General features: G+C 55.1%; 1 protein-coding gene across 1 annotated transcript in view; it reads left to right on the plus strand.

Moving 5' to 3' along the window:
• Positions 1-244: 244 nt before the first annotated feature.
• The window catches only part of Padi1 (peptidyl arginine deiminase 1), a 33,111-nt gene continuing 11,507 nt past the window's right edge, over positions 245-21,848 (plus strand). Inside the window, exons 1-10 of the mRNA XM_040757530.1 lie at positions 245-1,331; positions 14,615-14,795; positions 15,547-15,619; positions 16,229-16,290; positions 17,287-17,401; positions 18,172-18,297; positions 19,111-19,283; positions 19,364-19,467; positions 20,445-20,568; positions 21,094-21,201. Of these exons, the coding sequence (XP_040613464.1) occupies positions 1,240-1,331; positions 14,615-14,795; positions 15,547-15,619; positions 16,229-16,290; positions 17,287-17,401; positions 18,172-18,297; positions 19,111-19,283; positions 19,364-19,467; positions 20,445-20,568; positions 21,094-21,201 (1,158 nt within the window). The 5' untranslated portion in view covers positions 245-1,239. The remainder of the gene's footprint in view (positions 1,332-14,614; positions 14,796-15,546; positions 15,620-16,228; positions 16,291-17,286; positions 17,402-18,171; positions 18,298-19,110; positions 19,284-19,363; positions 19,468-20,444; positions 20,569-21,093; positions 21,202-21,848) is intronic.

Below are 21,848 nucleotides of genomic sequence, written 5' to 3' on the forward strand. Positions count from 1 at the left end.
ATTGTGGTGCATACCTTTAATCCCAGCACTCGGGAGGCAGAGGCAAGCAGATCTGTGTGAGTCTGAGGTCAGCCTGGTCTATACAGCGAGTTCCAGGACAGGCTCCAAAAGCCACAGAGAAACCCTGTCGAAGAAGAAGAAGAAGAAGAAGAAGAAGAAGAAGAAGAAGAAGAAGAAGAAGAAGAAGAAGAAGAAGAAGAAGAAGAAGAAGAAGAAGAAGAGACGATGAGACATTCGGGGTAGTGCATAAGCAGTTTTGTGTAGGTCATAGTCATGTGACAGCATCTCTGGTCCTAGCTTCGTCTTTGGGAAGGCTGGGAAAGAGAGCTGAGCAAACCTCCATTCTCTGCAATCACTTGGGGACAATTCAGACCCTCCTCACAGAGCCACTGTGGGAATGAAAGAAGTGAAGCCAGGGATGGCGGCTAGCACTCTGAGGCCCTGATCAAGTCCCCTCCCCTGTGGCTGGTCAGGATGCTCACCCACTGACTTGTACTCTCTGAATTCTGAGCACCGGGGCATCACCTCACTGTGTGGTGTGTAGGTCAGGTGGAATTGTGCCAGGCAGCCCTGCCACTCACTAGCAACGTGATTAGAGACCCGAACAGTCACATCTTGTAGACCAGGTGAACTCTCACCACATAGGTCCTCCTGTTATAGCAGCTGTTACACACATGGGGTAAACAGAGTTGTACAGAGCTCAAGTGACCCTGTCCCCTCAGTGGCTCTGAGTGTCAGGGCTTGGCATTTGAACCACACAATGCTCATTCACTGAGTTGACCCTGAAGACTGGATTGCCACACATAGGAGACAAGATCTACAAACTGCTTAGCTGGTGCCTGGCACGGAGCCCTCAGAAATGTTCAGGCACGAGAGCCTAAGAGTAAGATGGCTAGACCCTCTGAGTTTCCTGTTGGCAGCTGAACCTGGCTGTTCCCAGGGACCCTTCCCACCCCACAGAGAGCTTCAGACACCTCCCTCCCAGCCTCCTAGATCGACAGCCCATGACTTAGGTGACTGGGCGTGGAGCCAGGAGGTGGGGACCAGGCTCAGGCAGGCTCCCCAGGTTGTAGCGTGAAATTAAAAGGGAGGAGAGAGCACCAACCCATTAGAACGCACGCTCCTACCCGGCAGCCAGGTGTCCCCAAGAAGAGCTGGGGAGCCGGGGAGGCAGCCGGGGCTTGTGGCTGCTGGGCACCCGAGGTAGCCCGACCAGAAGGCTGGGGATCTGGGAGCAGGATGGCCTCCCAGAGGGCTGTGCAGCTTTCTCTGAAGAAGCCCACTCACGCCGTGTGTGTGGTCGGTGTGGAGACTCTGGTGGATGTCTACAGGTAAGAAGAGCTGAGCACTTTCCTGTGCTTAGGTGGGGGATCCCTGGGCCAAAGAGTATGCAGAAGGGTGTAGACAGCATGAGGTTTGGACACCAAAGGAGGTACAGCTGACTTCAGAGCTTGGGACGGAAGGGAATGGGGGCTGCCCAGGTGCTCTGGGGACAGGACACTGGGTCCAGTCCCTGGATGAAGGTGACCTCAGAAGATCACTCTGAGTTCTGGGGCCAAGCTCTGCCTGGGTTCCACATGCCAGTCTTCAAGTGCAGCGGCAGAAGGAGCTGGGGCCCAAGCCAGGGAAGGGGGTTGCCCCCCTTCCCTAGTGTCTTGCCAATTTTCCACCTCTCTGCGGTTAGGGGTGTGCATGTGACATCTTGACCCTTGGAGGCCAGCCAGGGACAACCAGAGTGACGGGGATTAACAGGGAGTGGCCAAGGGATAACTCAATGACTTAGTTTAGGAAGTGATCCTGGAACAAAGCCTGGGACTTGGGCTGGCAAGAGACTATGGTGGTGATGGTGGTGATGATGGTGGTGGTGATGACGATGATGGTGGTAGTGATGATGATGATGACTGTTGAAGTGGCCTTGATGGTGGTTGTGATAGTGTCAATAGAGACATCTGCATAGAACAGTCATGACATCAGTTTCCCCCATTGACCTGACTCGTCCCTGTCCTGGTCTGCTTAGACAGGGATACTGGGACCCAGGACAGCCCCAGTTCTTTGCCTAACTACTGGGGAAGTTGGCTATGGTGATGTCCGGGGCCTCTGGACCTCTAAGTAGGGCACCTTCCATAGGGAGCTGAGTGCTAGGGGTTCCCAGACACCATCTGAACCCAGATCCCCCTTGGGCTTGCCCAGTCAGGTGGATGAATGCTGTATTTTATGCCTACCTGGATTTCATTGATGCCTTGTCTAACTGTCCCCTCTCTGGTGGTGGTGTAGGACCCCTGGTAACAGGGATGGGGAGGAATAGACAGGAGCTCTGGAAGCCAGACCTTGAGCACCTGCTGCTTGGGACAGGAGGTCAGGCTGTTCTCATCAGACCTATATGGCTAGTGGATCATACCTACTCCTATCTGCTTAGTATAGGGTTCTAGATTTCATGAATAGAGAGTCCATGAGTGGAACTGGAGGAGAGAGAAAGGAAAGAGACACAGAGAGAACTTTCTGCTACTTCCCAGGGCCTAACACATGCTGGGCAAACGCTCTACTCTGGGGCCAGCCCCCAAGTACACTTTTAGCGATGGCATGGGACATGTGTATCCTATACTCTGAGGTTTAGCTGAAGCCCAACTAGCCTTCCTGTACTGCATCCGGCAGTCCTGATTTGACACTGATGCCAGGGAAGGTGCCCATAGGTCCCACCTGCCTGATCTCAGGCCGCTGCTCTCACCTAGGGACAAGGCTGTTTCTAGAAGGTTCCTTTGAAGCCCAGCCTTGTGTTACTCTGTGGCACTTAGCAGGGAGCCAGGTCTGCCTTCTGTCACCAGCTTACCCCTTGCTTCTCCCTGCCGTGTGAACTGAACCCTGACTGGATGCCCTGGGTCCCCTCTGAAGCTCGGCATGGAGGTGATGCATGCAGCTAGTGCATCCTGGTCCTATTGGTCCCTGGCTGTGTGACCTTGGGCATGCCACTGCTCTTCTGTGAGCCTGGCCCCCGTCTCTGAGAGTCGATGGGAATGTAGCAGCACGGCCATCATAGGCTGGGGTGAGTGAGATGGGAATGTGCAGAATTTCCATGGTAGGTGCCTGGTAGTGTGCCCGCTGTGGGCATCCCCACATCTGTTCTTCCCATTGCGCTCGGAGGTGGGAGGGGGCGAGGACAAGGTGGGGTATGTGATGAGAGCACCGAGCCCTTAGCATCCTTCAGTGTGGTGGTCCCTTGGCTGGTCCTAGGAGGGACTGAAGTGTCACTCTGCACCACGAGTGGTGGCTAGCATCACAGCTACCCAGAGTGTACAGAGAACATAGGAGTTTGCTCTGTGACACTGTGGAGGGCTCTCCTGCCCAGGCGGTGAGGAAAGGTGCCTCGGATGGGCAAGCCAGTGAAGCTTCCAGGCGCCTGAGGCTCCCCCAGGGGTGGGTGGGAGCCAGGCCATACTTGATGAGTGATAAACTTGGGGCTCCACCACCCCTTTGCTTGGTGACTAGCTCTAGCTGAGGCCAACCAGGGGGCTTAGAACTGGTCTTGCTTGCTGATAAGCCTGGGGAAGGTCCCCCAAGTGGCTGCTGTGCCAGTCACCTGAGCTGCCCAGAGTTTGAACTCCAGGTGATGGTGCTTAAGGTGACATCAGAGGAAGTGATTAATTCCCCCCAGGGGCCGCATAGCCTGGCTATTTGGAAAAATGTTTGTGTGTGTGGTTAATTGTGTGCCATGGGGTAACCAGACTCGGAAGGTGCTGTAGACCACCCCCCTAATTGGGCTAGCTCAGCACCTTTACCCCAATATCCTCATGGGCTCTCGCAGTACCTTAATGCCTATTCCCCAGCAGGCTGTGACTCCACCCCCAATTGTGAACCTAGGCACCCTGACCTCCTCACTCCAGGGGGCTGCTTCAACACTCTCACCAATGCAAGATAGGGTCTTCAGGTCCTATAGCTCCGGGGCTTGGGACAAAGGAGTAAGGAGCACTGTGAGTCTCTGAGATGAGCCACAGGGAGGACCATACCTGAGCATCTCCTGGGCTTCCTGAATTCCAAAACCAACAATGCCCTGCAGTCTCTCTGTTTCCTGCAGTCTGTCTGCCTGTTTCAGGCAGTCTGTCTGTCTGTCTGTTGACTGTAGTCTATATGTCTGTCTGTTTCCTGCAGTCTGTCTGTCTGTCTGTTTCCTGCAGTCTGTCTGTCTGACTGTTTCCAGCGCCTTGTGGGTTATGTTCTCAGCCCTCACAGGTGCAGGGGGAAGCTGGCCTGGGCTGCCAGGGAAGTAATTATAGGATTGACGGGATCCTAGTTCAAGCGACTGAAAGGCTGTAGGCACCACTGGGACCAGCCTGTCCTTATACCTACAGAAGGAAGAGAGCCCTTATTCGGAGGTCATGTTCAAGTGCTTGCATTTCTTAGTTCCTGGACTATAAGAGGCCACTGAGTGGAGGCCTTGCCTTGTTCAGGTTTCATGGTGACCTGAGGGCCATCAGATGTGGGACAGCAAGTGGACAGTGGGCATCCCCCCAGCATAGAGTGCTGGCATCAGGCAGGATGAGGGGACACACACTTGTCATTCCACCAGTTAGGTAGTTGAGGCAGGAGGAATGCAACTCTAATGGGCCAGCTTGGGCAATGGAGTAAGACCCTGTCTCAAAAAGTAAAAAGAGGCCGGGGGGGGGGTAGTTCGGTGGCTGAGTGCTTGCCTAGGGCGCGGAAGCCCCTGGTTTAATCCTCAGTACAGTCAGAACAGAAGACCTGATATTGGTGTTGGCCTCAGAGCTCCGTTCCTTCAGTTCCACAGACACAGTTACTCAGTAGCAGCGACCACCTACCGTGCTGGGCTGGCTGGGGATCCATCCCGCAGGCCTCCCCTTTCTGTCACTTGGGCTCTGGTGTGTGAATTGTTCCTTGGGTCCTCTCCTCCTGGGTTCTCAGCAGCCTCACATCCAAGCCCTGCTTCTGCTTTCTCCTCCCTGGACCCAAATCCTTCTGGTCACTTGGGGCCAAGGCAGGGAAGGGCTGTGGCCAACCAGGTCCAGTGCTTGCTGTCCTGAGCAGTGGACCTGGAGGGGGGTGACTGCTTTGCATCGCTTTGACCAGTGTCCCCTCTACCTGTGGTTCTGCCCCCGCCCTAGGATGTTTGGGGTGGCGACATGCCAAACTGGATAAGGACAGTAGACACCTGAATGGAACCCAGCTACAGGTGGGGACGGCCAGGACTCCAAAGCACCCAAGTCTGGGTTGGCACTGAGAAAGCTGGGAATTGTGGACTTGGGCAAACCTGGACTTGTAGAAAAGACAGATTTGTTTGGGCCTCCAAGTGCACCCTGGACCCCAAAGCAGGACCCCAATCATTCTGAGTTTATCATTCAAGGTCACATGAAACACCACTAGCAAGTGCTTCCAACAAGCCCTTGGGGCCATACATCTGACCAAACTTCCTGGCTTAGGTCTTGGGCATAGAGTTATTTAGACTGGACAAAAGATAGGTCACAACTCCTCAGGGGACTCTGCAGAGGGGCAGCAGGCATGCTGTGAGCCGGTTGGCCACTAAGGTTCTGGACATGCGTGAGTGTGGGCGCAACCTCTGGACCTAGTGAGGAGGGATGAGGACTAGATACCCCCCTCCCGCCACCAATACTCACCTGGTTGCACTATATAGGAGGAAGCGTCCAGAAGTGACCAACTTGGTGGCTTCTCAGAACAGAATAGCTGAGGGATCATACTGGTCCTTGCAGGCTGTGTGACCTTGGGCCAGTCACCTAGCCCCCCTGAATTTGCCCTCTCTCAGGCTAGCTAGGTGGGGGTGACATCACCTATTGTGAACCTATACAGTTGGCACCCTCGTTCTCCCATTTTACTAATGAAGAATTTCATCACCCGTAGGCCTCAGATCTACCTTGGCGAGAGGAACATGACTCACTGCACTGACTTTAAATCAGGGCCCTTTCTCTTGGGGTACTTTGGTTCCAGACTCTTCGAAGAACAGGGAGTGGCAACTGCTCCTGAGGGCCCTCTGTCCACTGTGGGGAGATCTGCCTGTCTCTGGCCATTTTCCTGGGCTTGCTAGGTAGCCTCCTCTGAATAGTGACAGGGCGTTGCAAGGTGCCTATGAGCCACCGATCACTATCTTTGGGAAGGAGAGGTCACAGACACGCCCAATGTGGAGTAGACCTTAAGGAAATGTGTATATATGGTGCCGGACGGACCAGTCATGACCCTTCGTGGCCTCTGCCAGCTGCAGACATCTAAAGGAGGACAGAGGGAGAAAGCCAAGGCTGGCTTGTGTCTGAGTGGCACCTCCCTGCTGAGTGGCCCCCTCCTCCTGGTGGAAGAGCCCCCGCTGCTCTCTCCCCTGCCCTGCCATGCCGTCACTCAGCACATACTCAAACATGCTTTTTCTGGGCTCTGGTGCATTAAGTCCACTTGACTTGTTCTGGCTGGATGTTTTTTTCTTGTTCTTTGTGTGTGTGTGTGTGTGTGTGTGTGTGTGTGTGTGTGTGTGTACACCACATGCATGCAGTGCCCAAGGAGGTCAGAAGACGGCATCAGATCCCCTGGAACTGGAGTTACAGGCAGTTGTGAGCTGTCTGGTGGGTGCTTGGAATTGAACCTGGGTCCTCTGCAAGAGCAGTATGCACTCTTAACCACTGAAGCATCACTCCAGCCCACAGCCAGGTTTTTGTTTGTTTTAATGTGGGTTTTGGCATTGAACTCAGGTCCTTATACTTGCAAGGAATTGCCAATGGAGCTATTTCCCCAGCCCCTGGTTTTGTTTGTTTATCTATTTTAAGGTGGTTCTTGCTACATAATCCAGGCTGGCCTTGAGCTCCTAACCCTCCTGCCTCTGCCTCCTGCGTGCTGGCGTCTTAGACGTCTGTCGCCGCTGTAGGTGTTGGTTTGGATGGTGGTCCCAGTGGTCTGGCTCCTTAGCCTGCTGAGAGTGAAGGGTGTCGTAGCAGCAGCATTCTCCTCCGTGGGTCCCTGTCTCTCTTCCTATGTGGTACCCGATCTCGTGCCTCTCAGACCCTGTTTGTAGCAGCAGTGGGTATGGCTGCTGGGAGTCCCTACCACAATATACCTGCAAACTCTCACAGGAAGTTTGCAGGGCAGAGGTCACTGTAATCCCCATTTTACAAAGAAAGTAAGTACACAGGGAGATTGAGAGACTTTCTGAAGTCATACAACCTGCAACTTCTGGGGACGGGATTTGAACCCAGGTCTCCCTATTTCCAGATTTTGTAGTCTCTACCTCAGGGGAACCTGATCTCTGGGAATTTGCTAAGATGCAGGGTCTGTGTGAGGAGTGGGATGGGGGCAGAGCAGTGGGCATACTTGGGACTTGGGTCTCATCTCTGTGCACGTAGCCCTATGTGTCTACCAGGGGTTTCCTCTCTGCCCTCTACACATGGGTGTTACCCCTGTTCTGCAGGCACATGGCCAGGGATGGAGTCAGAGAGCAGACCAGGGGCCATGATGCCTGTGCCATTCTTCACTGTGTCTGGTGGGACCCACACCATGCAGGACAAGGGGACTCAGGTTGAGCCGAGGGGAGCCCACGTGTTGGAGTACTCACATTGAGCCGAGAGCGGACGTATCAAAAGCACCACTGGCTCTCAGGGGCAGGGACTCTGGGGACCAGGTCAACCTGGAGGACTGCCAGCTGTGTCGCAGGGTCTGACCTGCCACCAGTCCAGGGCTCCCAGTCGTCTGGACCTGTGACCTTCCCTGTGTCAGTCCACGAGATACCTCCTGCTCCTGCTGGGCCACTGCCCAGCCCAGGCCTCTCACAAACCCTGCCTACCCAGCTCCTGCCCCAGTTGCAGGTGATGCCCCAGTTGCTGGTGATGCCCAGGTTGTGTGTGTGGGTGGCACAGAGATCCTGTTCCTCCTCCTCCTCCTGAGGCCAGGTGACAAGCTTCCTAGCTGCAGAGATCCATGTGGCCTGAACTGTGGAAGTCTGCAGCCCAGCAGAAAGTGTAACTACAGGGAAACTCGTGTGGGAGCCGCCTGGTGTGGGAAGAGCTAAGGCCACATCCTGTTGGTTTGGGGGCTGGCCAAGATGAGCTCTTCCGTGTCCCTGTGATCCCCGACGGCACATAAAGTGTGTGCTCACTGTTCTGGGAACCAGAAAGTCATGAACACCATGTTCTGACCTGAGCTAACCTCAAGGATCAGGTGGATAGGTGAGGACACAGACAGGGATGATGGCGTCCCTGCTTGGTCCCCCAGGCTTGCTTACAAGGAAACTCTCTACAAGAAGTTTGTACGGGAGTTTGCCATTTCTGTGTCCTTCCTGCAACCTCCAATGTGATCTCCTCTCTCCCTTCAGCAGGACATGTCCTGGTCACACATTCCTTATAATATCTACCCGTGTGTGAGATGGGACGGAACTGTGTGGCTCCCCGCTGTGTGATCTGAGGAGAGTGACTTCGCCTCTCTGAGACAGAAACAGCCGCCTGAGAGGGTTGTGGTGAAGTAGAGATGAGGTCATCACAAGCTAAGCTAAAGGAGGTGCTTGAAGCACACCCCCTGCCCCACCACACACACACACACACACACACACACACACACACACACACACGCACATACACACACGCGCACACACCAAGAGTATCACAAGCTAAGCTAAATGAGGTGCTTGAAGCACACCCCCTGCCCCACCACACACACACACACACACACGCACACATACACACACGCGCACACACACACACACCTCCCTCCAGCAGTCCTGACAGATGTCCCCAGCAGGCGGGGAGGAGGGCTGATATTCAGCTTCCATTTAGCACTCCCTCCAGTCCACCCTCACACCCCCTTGGTGTTGTTCTCTAAGGACCCTCGAGGTTCTGGTGGCTTCCACCAAGGCTGGTTTGGCTGGTTCTCCTCCAGGCACCAGGCAGGAGACCCTACAGGATGAGTCAGGCTGGCACCCCTGATCTCTAACTTATCGAGAGACCTGAAGGGACCCCAGTGTTGCAGGCTGCAGAGGAAGAGGGGGACAGAGGTGCTGGGCCAGGGCCGGTGGCACAGGCCGAGAAGAGTGACAGCAGCCACCAAACACGGCACACTTTTTACGGATTCTCCAGAATCCTCGCCAGACTAGGAGGTGGCTCTGAAGATGTGGCCATTTTATAGAGGAGAAAAGCCAAGGCTGAGTGGGCCAGGGGTCATACTCTGGGGAGGCTGCCCCTTGTTTCAGGGAAACAGCAGTATCTGAGGTGGGTCTTGAAGAAGCTCCTGCCCCCAGCAAAGATGAAGCCAGGACCTTGGGAGGCTTCTCAGGCTGGCAAGGACACAGAGATGAAGATGACAGCTTGGGTTGGAGAACAGCAGTGGAAGAGACCACAGCCCCTGTTCTAATTTGTTCCTATTGCTGTTATCATAGACCATGGCTAAAGAGACTTGGGGACGAAAGGGTTTAATTGCCACAGCCAAGCAAAAGGCACTGCTTCCTTCCTTCTTTCTTTATTTTTTTGTTTTTTCGAAACAGGGTTTCTATGGCTTTGGAGGCTGTCCTGGAACTAGCTCTTGTAGACCAGGCTGGTCTCGAACTCACTAATTTCAGGGAAGGGTATGAGGAACTGCCCACAGAGTGCTGGCCAAGGCCACACTCCATCCCTGAGGGAAGTCAGGGCAGGAACTCAAGGCAGGATCCTGGAGGCAGGAGCTGATGCAGAGGCCATGGAGGGTGCTGCTTACTGGCTTGCTACCCATGGCTTGTTCAACCTGCTTTCTTATAGAACCCAGCACCGGCAGCCCAGGGATGCTATTTCCCACAGCAGTCTAGTTCGCCCCCACCAACCATTAATCAAGAAAATGCCAACACACGCTTGCCTGCATGTAGGCATTTTCTGAATTGAAGTTCCCTCTTCCCAAAGAGCCCTTGCTTGTGTCAAGTTGACAAAAACAAAACAAACAAACAAAAAACTGACCAGTACAGCTCCTTTGGTCACTCCCCCTTATTTTTGAGATGGGGTTTTACTATGTAACCCCAGCTGGCCTGGACCTGGCTATGTAGAGCAGGCTAGCCTTAAACCCACAGAGATCTGCCTGCCTCTTCCTCTCCGGTGCGTGGATTAGGGGAATGCACCACCATGCCGGGCCTGTGCCTTCATTTTAGAGAGGAGGCTTCCCTTGACTGTGAGTCTGCAGACTTTCCAGAACTTCACCCTGCCAGGAGCTTCCCAGCAAGACACCACACAGAGAGGCATCACGGGGAGGCATCGGGTGGCAATGGCAATGTATGCCGGAAGTAGATCCAAACGTGGATTTCCTAGGCTTACCTAGCTCCCACACATGCCTGTCACTTAATGCATGGCCCACCCACAGACCTGTAGTGCCAGTCCAATGCCCGAGGCTCTAGGAAGGGTAGGGCCAGGATGCCAAAGGAATGAGAATCTGAGGAGACACTCTCCAGGCAAACCCGCCTCTCTCAGGTACCACAAGAAATAGCCGTGACTCTCCTGCCACCCTGGGAGCTTGCTGAGCACCTGCTACTGACCTGGACACGGTGAGGGTGGCCAGAGCTTTGAAGGCAGCAGGATTGGACTGTTTGGGTTCCTCCAGCCCCAGGGAAGAGCCCTGCAGGCCTGTTCTGCCTGTAACTGTCTCTCAACTGAAGCCACACTGGTCCCTACCTGTGAGCGTGGTAGCCAGGGATGTGGCACCTTTACAGCCGTGACAAAGCACCATGATCAAGGCAACTTACGCAAGGAAACATTTAGTTTGGGACTCGCAGTTTCAGGGGGTTGGAGTCTGTGGCCGTTACAGCAGGGAGCAGGGTTGCAGCCAGGCAGGCAGGCACGGTGTTGGAGCAGTAGCTGAAAGCTCATGTCTGATCCACTAGCAGAAGACAGACAGAGAGGGGGCTAAGGATTTCTGAGACCTCCAAGCCCACCCCCAGTGATTGGCCTCCTCCAAAGCCACGCCTCCCAGTCCTTCCATCCCTGCACCAGCTGGGGATGGAGCACGCAGACATAAGGCCCCGTGGGGGCATTTCCGTGCAAGCCACCGCACCTTCCAGCACTGACTGCGGAAGCTGCTGACTCAGGGGCAGACACTGGGTGAGACACACACACTTTCGTTTCACACACTTCCCGAACCGCCGTCAGCTCATCCTTGTATTCAGTAGTGTTATTGTGAGACAATGATCAGTCTGCGGCAGACACTGCTGCCCTTGCCAAACTGTGGCGTGAGCTGACCTCACAGCCAGCTACAGCAAGGAGACTTTCCTGGGCGCTCGCCAATAAGGAGGAACATGCAGTGTGACAACTGTAGGGTATCCCTTAGTAAGTTTTCCAATAGACGTGTTTGCATGTATGTGCCCTCCCAAAGCTGTTAGATCTGGGCTGGGGGCGGGGCAGCAAAGGGCACATTGGTGACCCGGTGGCGGGAAAGCCGCGGAGATGGGGGCTTGCAGCCAGCTGGGAGTTTCAAGAAGAGGGGAAAGGGCCTGGGTCTGGGGATGGAGCAACACTGGTGGCCTGGGTAGGGAGGAAGGCTGAGGCCTGGGTGGAGGTGTGTCCCAGAGACCATGGGGGCAGGGGGGCAGGAGCTGTCTTATAGAGGGTGCCCAACAGCCTGGTGACAGTGAAGGGGGCAGTGATGCTCAAAATGGGGGACACTTGCAGTGTACATGGGTTGGGTGTGGGGGAAAGGGGAAGGTGGGGTGTAAATGACACTCCTGGTCCAGGCCAGGGACAAGCTTGGGTGGGACTAAGGGACAGGTGTGACTGACAGGGTACAGGTGATGCACAGGTGACCTGCTCTGGGGGAGAAGGGGAAGGTGGCAATAGTTGAGAGAGAGGGGGAGAGAGACAGAGAGAGAGGGAGAGAGGGGGAGGGAGGGAGGGAGAGAGAGAGAGAGAGAAGGAGGGAGGGAGGGAGGGAGGGAGAGAGAGGGGGGGAGAAAGAGGGAGAGAGAGAGAGAGAGAAGAGGGAGGGCAGGAGGGAGGGAGGGAGGGAGAAGGAAGGGAGGGAGGGAGGGAGGGAGAAGGAAGGGAGGGAGAAGGGAGGGAGGGAGAAGGAAGGGAGGGAGGGAGGGAGGGAGAAGGGAGGGAGGGAGAAGGGAGGGAGGGAGAAGGGAGAAGGGAGGGAGGGAGGGTGCTCGACAGCAGTCAGGTAGTGTCCATTGTCTCTAGAACAGCTCAGGGACTGAGTGGAAAGCTGGCCTTGCTGGAGCTAAGCTGGGCCCAAAACGTCCGAGGACCAAAGCTTCAAAGGTTGGGAGGGTCAGGAGCAGAAGAAGGCCCAGGGGATTGAGGCCTGGTGTGGGAGTGTTGGGATTCAGAGGTCCCTGTGGGTGCTGACAGGGCACCTCACAGCCAGCTGGTCCTCAGTAAAGACACAGTGTGTGGGGCCCGCCCCAGGGAGATGCCTGAGACTAGATGGAGGCAGCGGCATGGAAGCCTGAGGTGGGGGAAAGAGGACATCAGGAGCCGGTGCTGTTGACAACAAGTAAAGCTGGGGGCAGCAGACTGCAGAGTGCTGGGAGCTGATACCCTCCAGGGGCAGGGGCAGGGAGACAGCCAGCAGGGAGGGAGGGGACCTCACACAGGCTGACAATTCAAGGGCTGGGGGACCAGGAATTCAAGGTCATCGTTGATTATATATCGTTGATTATATAGTGAGTTCAAGGCCAACCTGGGACAGTGGGAAACAAGGAACAGCTGGGACCCCAAGCCATGCGGGCGAAACGGCAGTAGCCACGGGGATAAGGCTTCAGGAGGGCATGGTCACTGTGGAGGCGAGTCAGTCCCTGGTGGTCAGCCGGACTCTAAAAGGATCACGACATCTGGAAGAAGCAGAGGGAATGGGGTGTGGGGTTTCCATGGCAATGGGAGTGCAGAATGAAGGAAGCTCTGAGGGTGCATTCGGGGAGGCCTGTGATACTCTGGGGACCCCTCCCCTCTGCTTCTGCCTTGCTGTGGTGAGCCATAGGGTGTGGCTGAAGGAATTGTGGCCATCATCGCTATTGCCAATGAAGACAGTCACTTGGTAGGGACAGGGTGACCATGAAGGGGGCTGTGGGAAGGTTTTTTTTTTTTTTTTTTTTTTTGAGAGGTGCGCTTGGATGGATTCTACCAGGGAAGGGTAGAGCTAGGAGGATACAGGAAAGATCTCTCGCCTTGTCTGTGTAGTCAGGGGGACCTCTGTAAGTAGCCCTGTCTTCAGAGACTTCATCACCTGTGAGAAGATATGGTGGAGAGCCCTGAGCACTGGAGGACAGGGGAGAGAGCCATGCGTGTGTGGCCCCCTCTTCTGAAGTCTCCTCAGGGCCGCAGCTCCTCAGGGAGGAGGGCTTTGTGGAACCTGAGGCCAGGCTAAAGCCTGACGCAGAGGTAGGCCGCTTGTATCCATCAGGACAATACGTCTCCCCAGGACGCCGCTGGCTTGACTCTGGGAGCACCATGGCCTGAGTCCACCCCACAGCTGTGGCTGCAGAAGGAGCCCGAGCAGGTGGCCCACCGGCTGAGGGGCTCAGTGATTGGTGACTCTGTGTCTCCAGGGCCAAGAGCTCTGGAACTTCAGTTGGGCACCGGGTGTCAGGTGGACCTGGAGAGGCTGCTGTAGGGTGGGGTACTGTAGTCCACTCCAATGCAGATGGGGCCCAGGCAACCCTGAGGTTGGCAGAAAATGGGAATCCATTTCTTCCTGTCCCTCGCGTCTGCTGAGTGTCTGAACGCTCTCTGAGGATCTCAGAGGCTGCCCTCTGGAACTAGCAGGACAGCTGGACAGTGACTCGAAGAGTTGGTAAAGCAGGGAAGGGTAGGTGTGCAGAAGGTGACACGGCCTTAGCCAGGGGGGTGGGAGCTGCTATCTTAGTTTCTCTCCCCGTTGTTGTGAAACACCACAGATAAACTGAAAGAGGGAGGGGCTTATTCTGGCCCACAGTTTAAGGTGCAGCCCATCATAGTGGGGGGTCAAGACAGCAGGAGCTGGAAGCAGCTGGCCACCTATGCAGAGCCAGAAGTGAGCCACGAGAGAAGCCACACTCCTGCTCAGCCCTCCCACCGCCCTCGTACAGTCTGGAATCACCTGCCCAGGAAGTGGCCACACCCATAACTAAGATGGGTATTCCCACATCAATTAACAAACTATCTTTAACAAAAAACAATGTGTGTGCACGTGCATAAGTAAAGGTCAGAAAGAGCTGGTGCTTTCATTCTGCCATCAGGGCCTGGGGAATCGAACTCAGATTATCAGGCTTGGCTGCAAGCCCCTTACCTGCTAAGCCATCTCACCAACCCGTTTGTATCAATTAATGCAATCAAGATAATCCCCTGAAGGCATGCTCTAAGGCCCAGACTCCCAGATAATTCCAGATGCTGTCAATTAACCCTAACCATCTGAGGAGGGTAGTTGAAAGGCGGACAATTTAAACAGAGCCCTAAGTCTGAGGGTGTGAGCCTTGTGGATGTTGGGGTGGAGGCATTCGCTATATGAAGGTGCTGAGGCAGGAAAGCTTGGTGTCCTCATGAACCAGCAGGAAGGACCGTGTGGCTAGGGCAGAGACTTGGAGGCAGGGGCCCCAGCCCTCTGGTAAGGGGTGCCTCTTAAGCAGCTGGCATTTCAGCCTCTACCTCACATGGCCGCTCTGAGCCCCTCAGCCTCCCCCGCCTCTTTTCCTTAGTGATGTGCCCAGGGGTGCCAACACCTTTGGGGTGTCTGGGAGCTCTGAGGTGAAGATCTACATGGTCTATGATCCTGCACGGGTCGCGGAGCCCACAGGCCGGGCCCACTGGCCCCTGGATGCCAACGTGGATGTGGTGGTGGTGGCGGACACAGTCAGTAAGGACATGAATGACCTCAAGGTAAGTCTCACTCCAGCTGGCTCATATCCCAACCTGAGTCATCTCAGACACCTCTCCACAGAGACCCAGACCTCACACACCCCAATACCACACAGCACATGGAAACAACCGGTCACCCCTCAGATCCACGCAACTCTGTTACTCCCTCAAACCTCTGTGCTCCCCAAGCAGGATTCCATGGCCGCACTCACAGGCTCGCACAGGGCCCCCGCATACCCACTCCAGCCTTCACATGCACACGGCAAGGCACGTCTGGCTGACCCCTCCCTGCTGGCCCTAGTGTCTCCCATACACTATGGTCCCTCAACTCCTGGCCCAGTGCTTTCTCCAGGATGGGACATAGCTCTGCACGCAACAGCGCCTGTGGCAACCTCCCCTGCAAGGAATCCTGTCATGTGTGCAGGTCACGTGGGGTAGGGGTAGGAGTCTGGACTTTGGCAAAAATCCTGACACTGTGATCATGGGACCAGGTCATTCCATCAGTACAGAGAACGAAGGATGCAAAGGCAGGTCGACCTGCCTAGGCCAGCAGGGACAGTGGCCCCTCTCTGTGTATCCCTCTCAAATTCCAGGAGGTTTTGGAGTCACTATAACCCTCTTTGTAGCCCTCCTTTCTCCCTCCTCAAATTTCTCGGCATCCTGGAGCATCACCCTAGGTCATAATTGCCAATGAGTTTTGCCTCAACAGGGCTGTAGGTGTGGCCCCCATGGCCCCTGCCTCGACTTCTCTTAGGATTGGCTTCTTCCGCAGGTGAAGGTGTCATACTTCGGGTCGCAGGAGGCTGGTGCTCTGGGCCACAGCATGCTCTTCCTCACTAGTGTTGGTGAGTCCCGCTTCTGCCTGGCTGTGGATGTGGTGGCTATTGGAATGTGGTAGAGGTGACTGAAGCTTGTGGAGGCTGCCGCCTCCCCTCTCCACCTCCTGAGAACACCAAACATTTCCAGGACTGCGGGAATTGAGACCCAGTCGTGCTTAGGGCCAGTGGGGTCTAGAAATGCTCTGCTACCAGCTTGAGCCACAGTGGCCTCCTCATGGGAGTCCGGCACATCTCTGGATCCCGGAGACCCAACCTAGAACCACAAAGAGCCACATGCATCTTTCACCCAGAGCCCATGACAGCCTCCCCTGAGGACAACAGACCCTGCTCATGGGTGCCCAGTGACTACAGTTAAGGGCCCACTGCACGTGGCATAGAAACCCAGGGCCACCAAGACATAGCCGCCCAACACACATGGCCAAGCCAATGACTTGGGTCCCTCCAGCACCAGAACCGCCCGTGTCACTCTAGCTAGAGTCCCATGCCAGCATGTGGGCTCCGGGTATTAAGTCTCCAGAGCTGGGCTTCTGGGTTCTCATCAGCTGGGGTGGGGGCCAAGGTGGCTGGACCTGCCGTCACAGGTACAGAGACAGGTGACCTGTCTGCCCTTTGCAGATGTGTCCCTGGATGCTGACACAGGCCGCACAGGCAAGGTGAAGAGAGGCTCGGGTGACAAGGTGAGACCCTGGGTACCCTAAGAGTGTGACAGGCAGACCTGGGTGTTCTTGGCAGCAGAAGAGCGGCCAATCCCGGGGTCTGTACTGCTCATGGAAGGACGGCCAAACTGACTCAAGTGAGCAGTAGTTTAGGCCATGTGAGACATGCTGTGTGACTGTTGGGAAAACACTTACCCTTTCTGATCTGTCTTAGTTTGTTTGGGGCAGTTTCTACTCAGGGGGTTTTGTCTGGACCTCTCAATATGGCAGGGGCTTCATGAGTAACCGGATGACCTCTTTCTGGTAGAGGGGGCTAGGGTATTCAGTTACAGCTAGGCCACGAAGAATGAAGGAGAGTAGAGTCGTCCATGGGGAGTGTGTAGCTCACATAGGGGCAGGAGGTACAGATTGTAGGGAAAGACCCAGAGAGGCGGCCTGGATCCCGAGGCTTTGTGGAAAAGGCGGGACAGGACACCGGAATCACTGTGTAGGCCACTCACTGCACAAGGTTTCTGGGGGGGGGGCAGGAGCTACAATGAAAGCCATGGTGTGGACCCTGACACAGGGTAGCATCTACTCTGTGGGCGGGCAGGGGTGCCATGAGAGTCACGGAAGCAAGCGGTGGGCCTGTGAGTCCCAGAGAATGGGGCTTGAAGATTGACTGAGCTACCTAAAGGCTCCCTCCAGGAGTTTCTCTTTACGCTCTTGCCAAATGGAGAAAATGTATAGGGTATTGGGGACAGTAGTGACCCCAGAGTCAGGCAGCTTGTCCTCAGCCTGCAAGGGCCTTCAAGACCCCGATGAATGTTAGGCCCAGGAGCATGCTGGAATGGGGGGTGGCTCTCCCTGGGCCTGAGCCTTACTGAGAATTCTGTGCCCCGTGTCCATGGTCCCTCTTTAAATAGTTCAACGAACCCAGAATACAAAAGCTTCTGAGCTAATCACTGAGCCAACCCAGGCATGTCTAGTCCCAGAACCCCCAGGCTTGACTAACCCAAACTTTCCTGTGTGCCACAGAAAACCTGGCGCTGGGGCTCTGGGGGCTCTGGGGCCATCCTGTTGGTAAACTGTGACAGAGACATCCGTGGGTCCAGGGAGGATCTGCATGCCAGCCATCTGAGGTCACTGGAGGGTGAGTGACAGCAGGCATGGGGGGAAAGAGGGGCCTTGTGTACCAGGCTTCTTTTTGAGGCCACCAAACAGCTTCCAAATCATGACAAGGAGACTTCTTATTGGCTATGAATGCTCGGCCTTAGCTTAGGCTGGTTTCTTGCCAGCTCTTATGAGCTCACCTGCTTCTCTTTATCTACGTTTTGTCTGGGAGTGTTTAACTTTTCTTTCCTTCTGTATATCTCACTTTCGTTGCTTCTCCTGTCTGGCCGGTGGCTGCCTGGCTTCTGGTCCTGGGCGAGTCTCTCTCTTTCTCTCTTTCTCTCCTCCTTCTCTCTAGATTTCTCCTCCTCCTTATTCTCTCTGCCTGCCAGCCCCACCTATTCTCCTATTGATCATTCAGCTTCTTATCAGACCATTCAGGTGCCTTAGACAGACAAGGGGAAACAAATGCAACCCATCTTTACATATTTAAACACACATCCTTACAGGGTTAAACAAATGCAGCATAAACAAATGTAACACATCTTTGTCTAGTTAAAATAATATTCCACAGCTACACAGTGGTGTCACACACGTTGGGAGGCAGAGGCAGGCAGATCTTTGTGAATTTGAGGCCAGCTTGGTCTACAGAGTGAGTTCCAGGGCAGACTGGACCATCCCACATAGAAATCCTGTCTCGGAAAATAATAATGATAATGATAATGAACAACAACAACAACAATAATAATAATAATCCCCAACAGTCTTGGTTGGGGAGGAGGGCATTTGTCTCAGAAGTCACTCCCCCAGACCTGCAGGACATGTCCCCAATGGTGCTGAGCTGCAGTGGCCCCGATGAGCTCTTTGAAAGCCACAAGCTGGTCTTGAAGGTGTCTTTGCCTGATTCCAGAAGGTTGAGGGTCTTCTGTGCCCGAGGTGAGTAGTGGCCTGTCTCATCCCATTCTTCCTCCCTCTGTCACCTTTCTGTAACTCATTGTGCCTTGAGTGGCAATTCCATTGGGGAAGGGAAGGGTATGACAGTCAAGGATGGGGCCCAACTGCTGGTCCCAATGCACAGAGAGAAAACCGGAGCTCAGACACACAGTCACTGTCGCACAGCCAAGTGGAGTGGGGGGAGAGTTCCAAGCCAGGCTTTTTGGGTGCCAAGGCCCCTCCCTGACCCCACATGACTTGTTGCCTCCTCTAGCCAGTCAGTCAGCACCAAATTCTTGCTGTCTGGTGGCCCCACCCAAACGGGCAAGAAGGGTAAGGGACCTTGGAGGCTAAGGCCCAGGACCTAGCTTCAAATCCTGGCTGAATTGCATGATTTTTCTAACCAGAATCTGCAGCTTTAGTGGACTGAGTTGCAGATCAGTGGTGATATGTTTAATCACCCCAAATAAAAATCCAGACACATCAGAAGCCCCTCCCATCTTCTGTCACCACAGAGATTCATCCGTTACGTGGCACACACGATCACTTCATTGCTTTTTGTGGGTGTGTGGTAGTGCATCTCCAGATGTCCTTTATTTGACACAATTTGTTTGTAAGCTCTGTGGACGAACATTTGGGTCATCATCACCTGTTGGGTCAGACGCTTTTCTCTAGTTCTCTCAGTTCTCCTGAGGCTCAGAGAGGTTGAGTCGTTGGGCCAAGGTCACAAAGCTTGAGCACTGGAGAGCTGGAAGGGAACTCAAGTAGAGCTCCCCAGAGGTGGCCCCCACATGGGCCTGACCCTGTTCTCCTCAGGTGGGACCTCCCTCTCAGACTACAAGCAGGTGCTAGGACCCTACCACCAGGAATATGAGGTAGAGCGGCACCCCGGGGAGGGCAACATCCGGTTCTATGTGGAAGGACTTGTTTTCCCTGACACCAACTTCCCAGGGCTGATCTCTCTCAGCGTCAGCCTGGTAGTCACAGAGGTAAGTGCTACAGGAGGGCTGTGTGGGGGACAGAGGGCAGCCCGGAGCCCACAATGCCTCTGAGTACTCCTCTCTCCCAGGCCCTCTCCGAGGTGTCACTCTTCACAGACAGCGTGACCTTCCGAGTGGCCCCCTGGATCATGACCCCCAACACCCAGCCACCCCTGGAGCTATACGTGTGCAGGTGAGTCCTGCCCCCCAGCCCCACCAGGCCCAAACCAGAAGAGTAAGCAGTATGCTGTGTGGCTGGCCAACCTTCATTCAGGGATGGTGTCACAGCCCTGAGCTGCCATGTGACCACGGTAGAGGTCCTACCGCCCCCGCCAGCACCAGGTAGTTCTAAATCTGCTGGCTCTCCACCCGTTACAGAGGCCTAGAAACCTTGAATTCCGTCTGGGTCATGGGGTCAGGTGTGGTGGTACAGGCCTGTAATCCCTCATTTGGGAGGTTGCAGGAGGAAGACTGGGAGTTCAAATCCAGCCTCTGCTACAAGAGTCCCTACCTCAACACAAAAGAAAACAAAAATCTGGGTGGTGGGGCTGAGCCCTGCATGTGTGCTAGGAAGGACCTGGCTTCACTCTTCTGAAGTCGCGTCTGCATCTTCTGAGGACACAGGGACCCAGTCATAGGATCCATTGAGTCTTGCCCATTCTGGGTGTCCTGGTCCTTCTGCTATGCCCTGGTATCTAGTGGCCTCTGCTGGTCAACTCTTGAGATATTGCAGATAGGAGTGGAAGACAGGGCCAGGTGAGCCAGATGCAAATTCAGAGCAAGAAGGTGAGGCTGCTCAGGCTCATCTGTCCCCCTGGAGCCAGGAGTGTCCCAGCTTCCTGTCTGCCCAGAGACCTCGCCTTAACTCTCTGCCCTGAGAAGTCGGGGCTAGCCCACTTACTGCCATCTCCATGAGTGGCATCAACCCCAGGTCACTTCCACAGCCACCCTGGACTGCCTGGGCTAGTTCAGGCACCCGATTCTGGGCTCTACAAACTGACCTTGCCCTGCTCAGGCACCAGTCACCTGATGTGATCTAGAAACATGACACACACACACCCCACCCCCAAGTCTTCCATCCTCTCCAGGGCAGGGATGCATCCAGTGTCCAGGGACACAGGGCCTGGCGCAGTTGGATTCTGGTCCCAGCTGTGGTCACTGTCCTTGCAGTGTGACAGATGCCCATGGCCGCAATGACAAATTCCTGGAGGACATGGCCCACCTGGCCCAGAAGGCCAACTGCAAGCTAGTGGTCTGTCCCCAGGTGGAGAATAACAATGATCGCTGGATCCAGGTGGGTGCAAATTGGCTCCAAAAAAGAACTGGGTGGGTGGTGGGTGACTGGGAGTACAGGAGCTCAGTCACGTCTGCCTCCTGAGCCTGGGGACACGGGCCCAAGCTAGAGCAGCCTGGCACAGGACTGGGGGTCACCCTCCAACAGCAGCAATCTCTCCTGTCTCCTCCAAACATCCTGCCTCTGGGGCTGGGTCTTCTGGATGGAGACCTGGAGCCCCCCCAGCCACCTCCCTTCCCCCCCAGCCACCTCCCTTCCCCCCCAGCCACCTCCCTTCCCCCCCCCAGCCACCTCCCTTCCCCCCCAGCCACCTCCCTTCCCCCCCAGCCACCTCCCTTCCCCCCCAGCCACCTCCCTTCCCCCCCAGCCACCTCCCTTCCCCCCCAGCCACCTCTCTTCCCCCCCCAGCCACCCCCATTCCCTGCCCCTCCTTCCCAGTGTCCTCTTGGGTGATGTCACTGTCTGGGGTCATCTTTCCTGAAACCTCCTGAGGAGGCCTGCTGCAGATCTTTCTTCCTCACACAGGACGAGATGGAGTTTGGCTATATTGAAGCCCCTCACAAATCCTTCCCTGTGGTCTTCGACTCCCCTCGAAACAGAGGTCTGAGGGACTTCGCCCTTAAGAAGATCCTGGTGTGTGGCCAAGAACATGGTGGTGGGCAGGGGGGCGGGGTAAGAGGGCAGGGCTTTGGTGGCTCCTCTCCTGGGAGCCCTGATGGAGCCTCATCTGGTCTTTCAGGGTCCAGAGACTGGTGGGGGCGTTGACAGTAATGGGCAGAGTGGGTAGGTTTCCTCTGAGAATGTAAATGACACGCAAATCACATGCAAATCACATGCAAATAGACAGCCACTCCCATAACACTTTCTCCATCCTGGGAGAGACAGAACAGCAATGTTCTTGGAGGGGAGTCATTCTCTGTAATAGGGATCATTCTGAGTGGCCAGGGCTCATTCTCAATGGGGAGTCAACGGAAACAGCAGCCCTGGAGACCAGACTGCCCTTGAGAGGCTGTGTAACCCTAGCGAGCACACCAGGGACTGGTACTCCCTACACACAGGATGGCGGCGGCAGCTACTGCCCCCTAGTTTTTTAAAATGGCTTCCTACACTCAGTCCACGAGATACTCTGCCCTATTATTAGTAATTGTTATTTATAAAGTTACCTTTTCAGTATCAAGGAAACTGAGACTTGGGGAAGTTAAGCAACTTGCCCAAGGCAGGTAACCAATGGGGCACCCATGCACAAACCCCAACGGGTACCTACAAGACCCCTGTACCTG

The sequence above is a fragment of the Mesocricetus auratus genome, unplaced genomic scaffold (genome assembly GCF_017639785.1).
Source record: "Mesocricetus auratus isolate SY011 unplaced genomic scaffold, BCM_Maur_2.0 Super-Scaffold_100014, whole genome shotgun sequence".
NCBI classification, from domain to species: domain Eukaryota; kingdom Metazoa; phylum Chordata; class Mammalia; order Rodentia; family Cricetidae; genus Mesocricetus; species Mesocricetus auratus.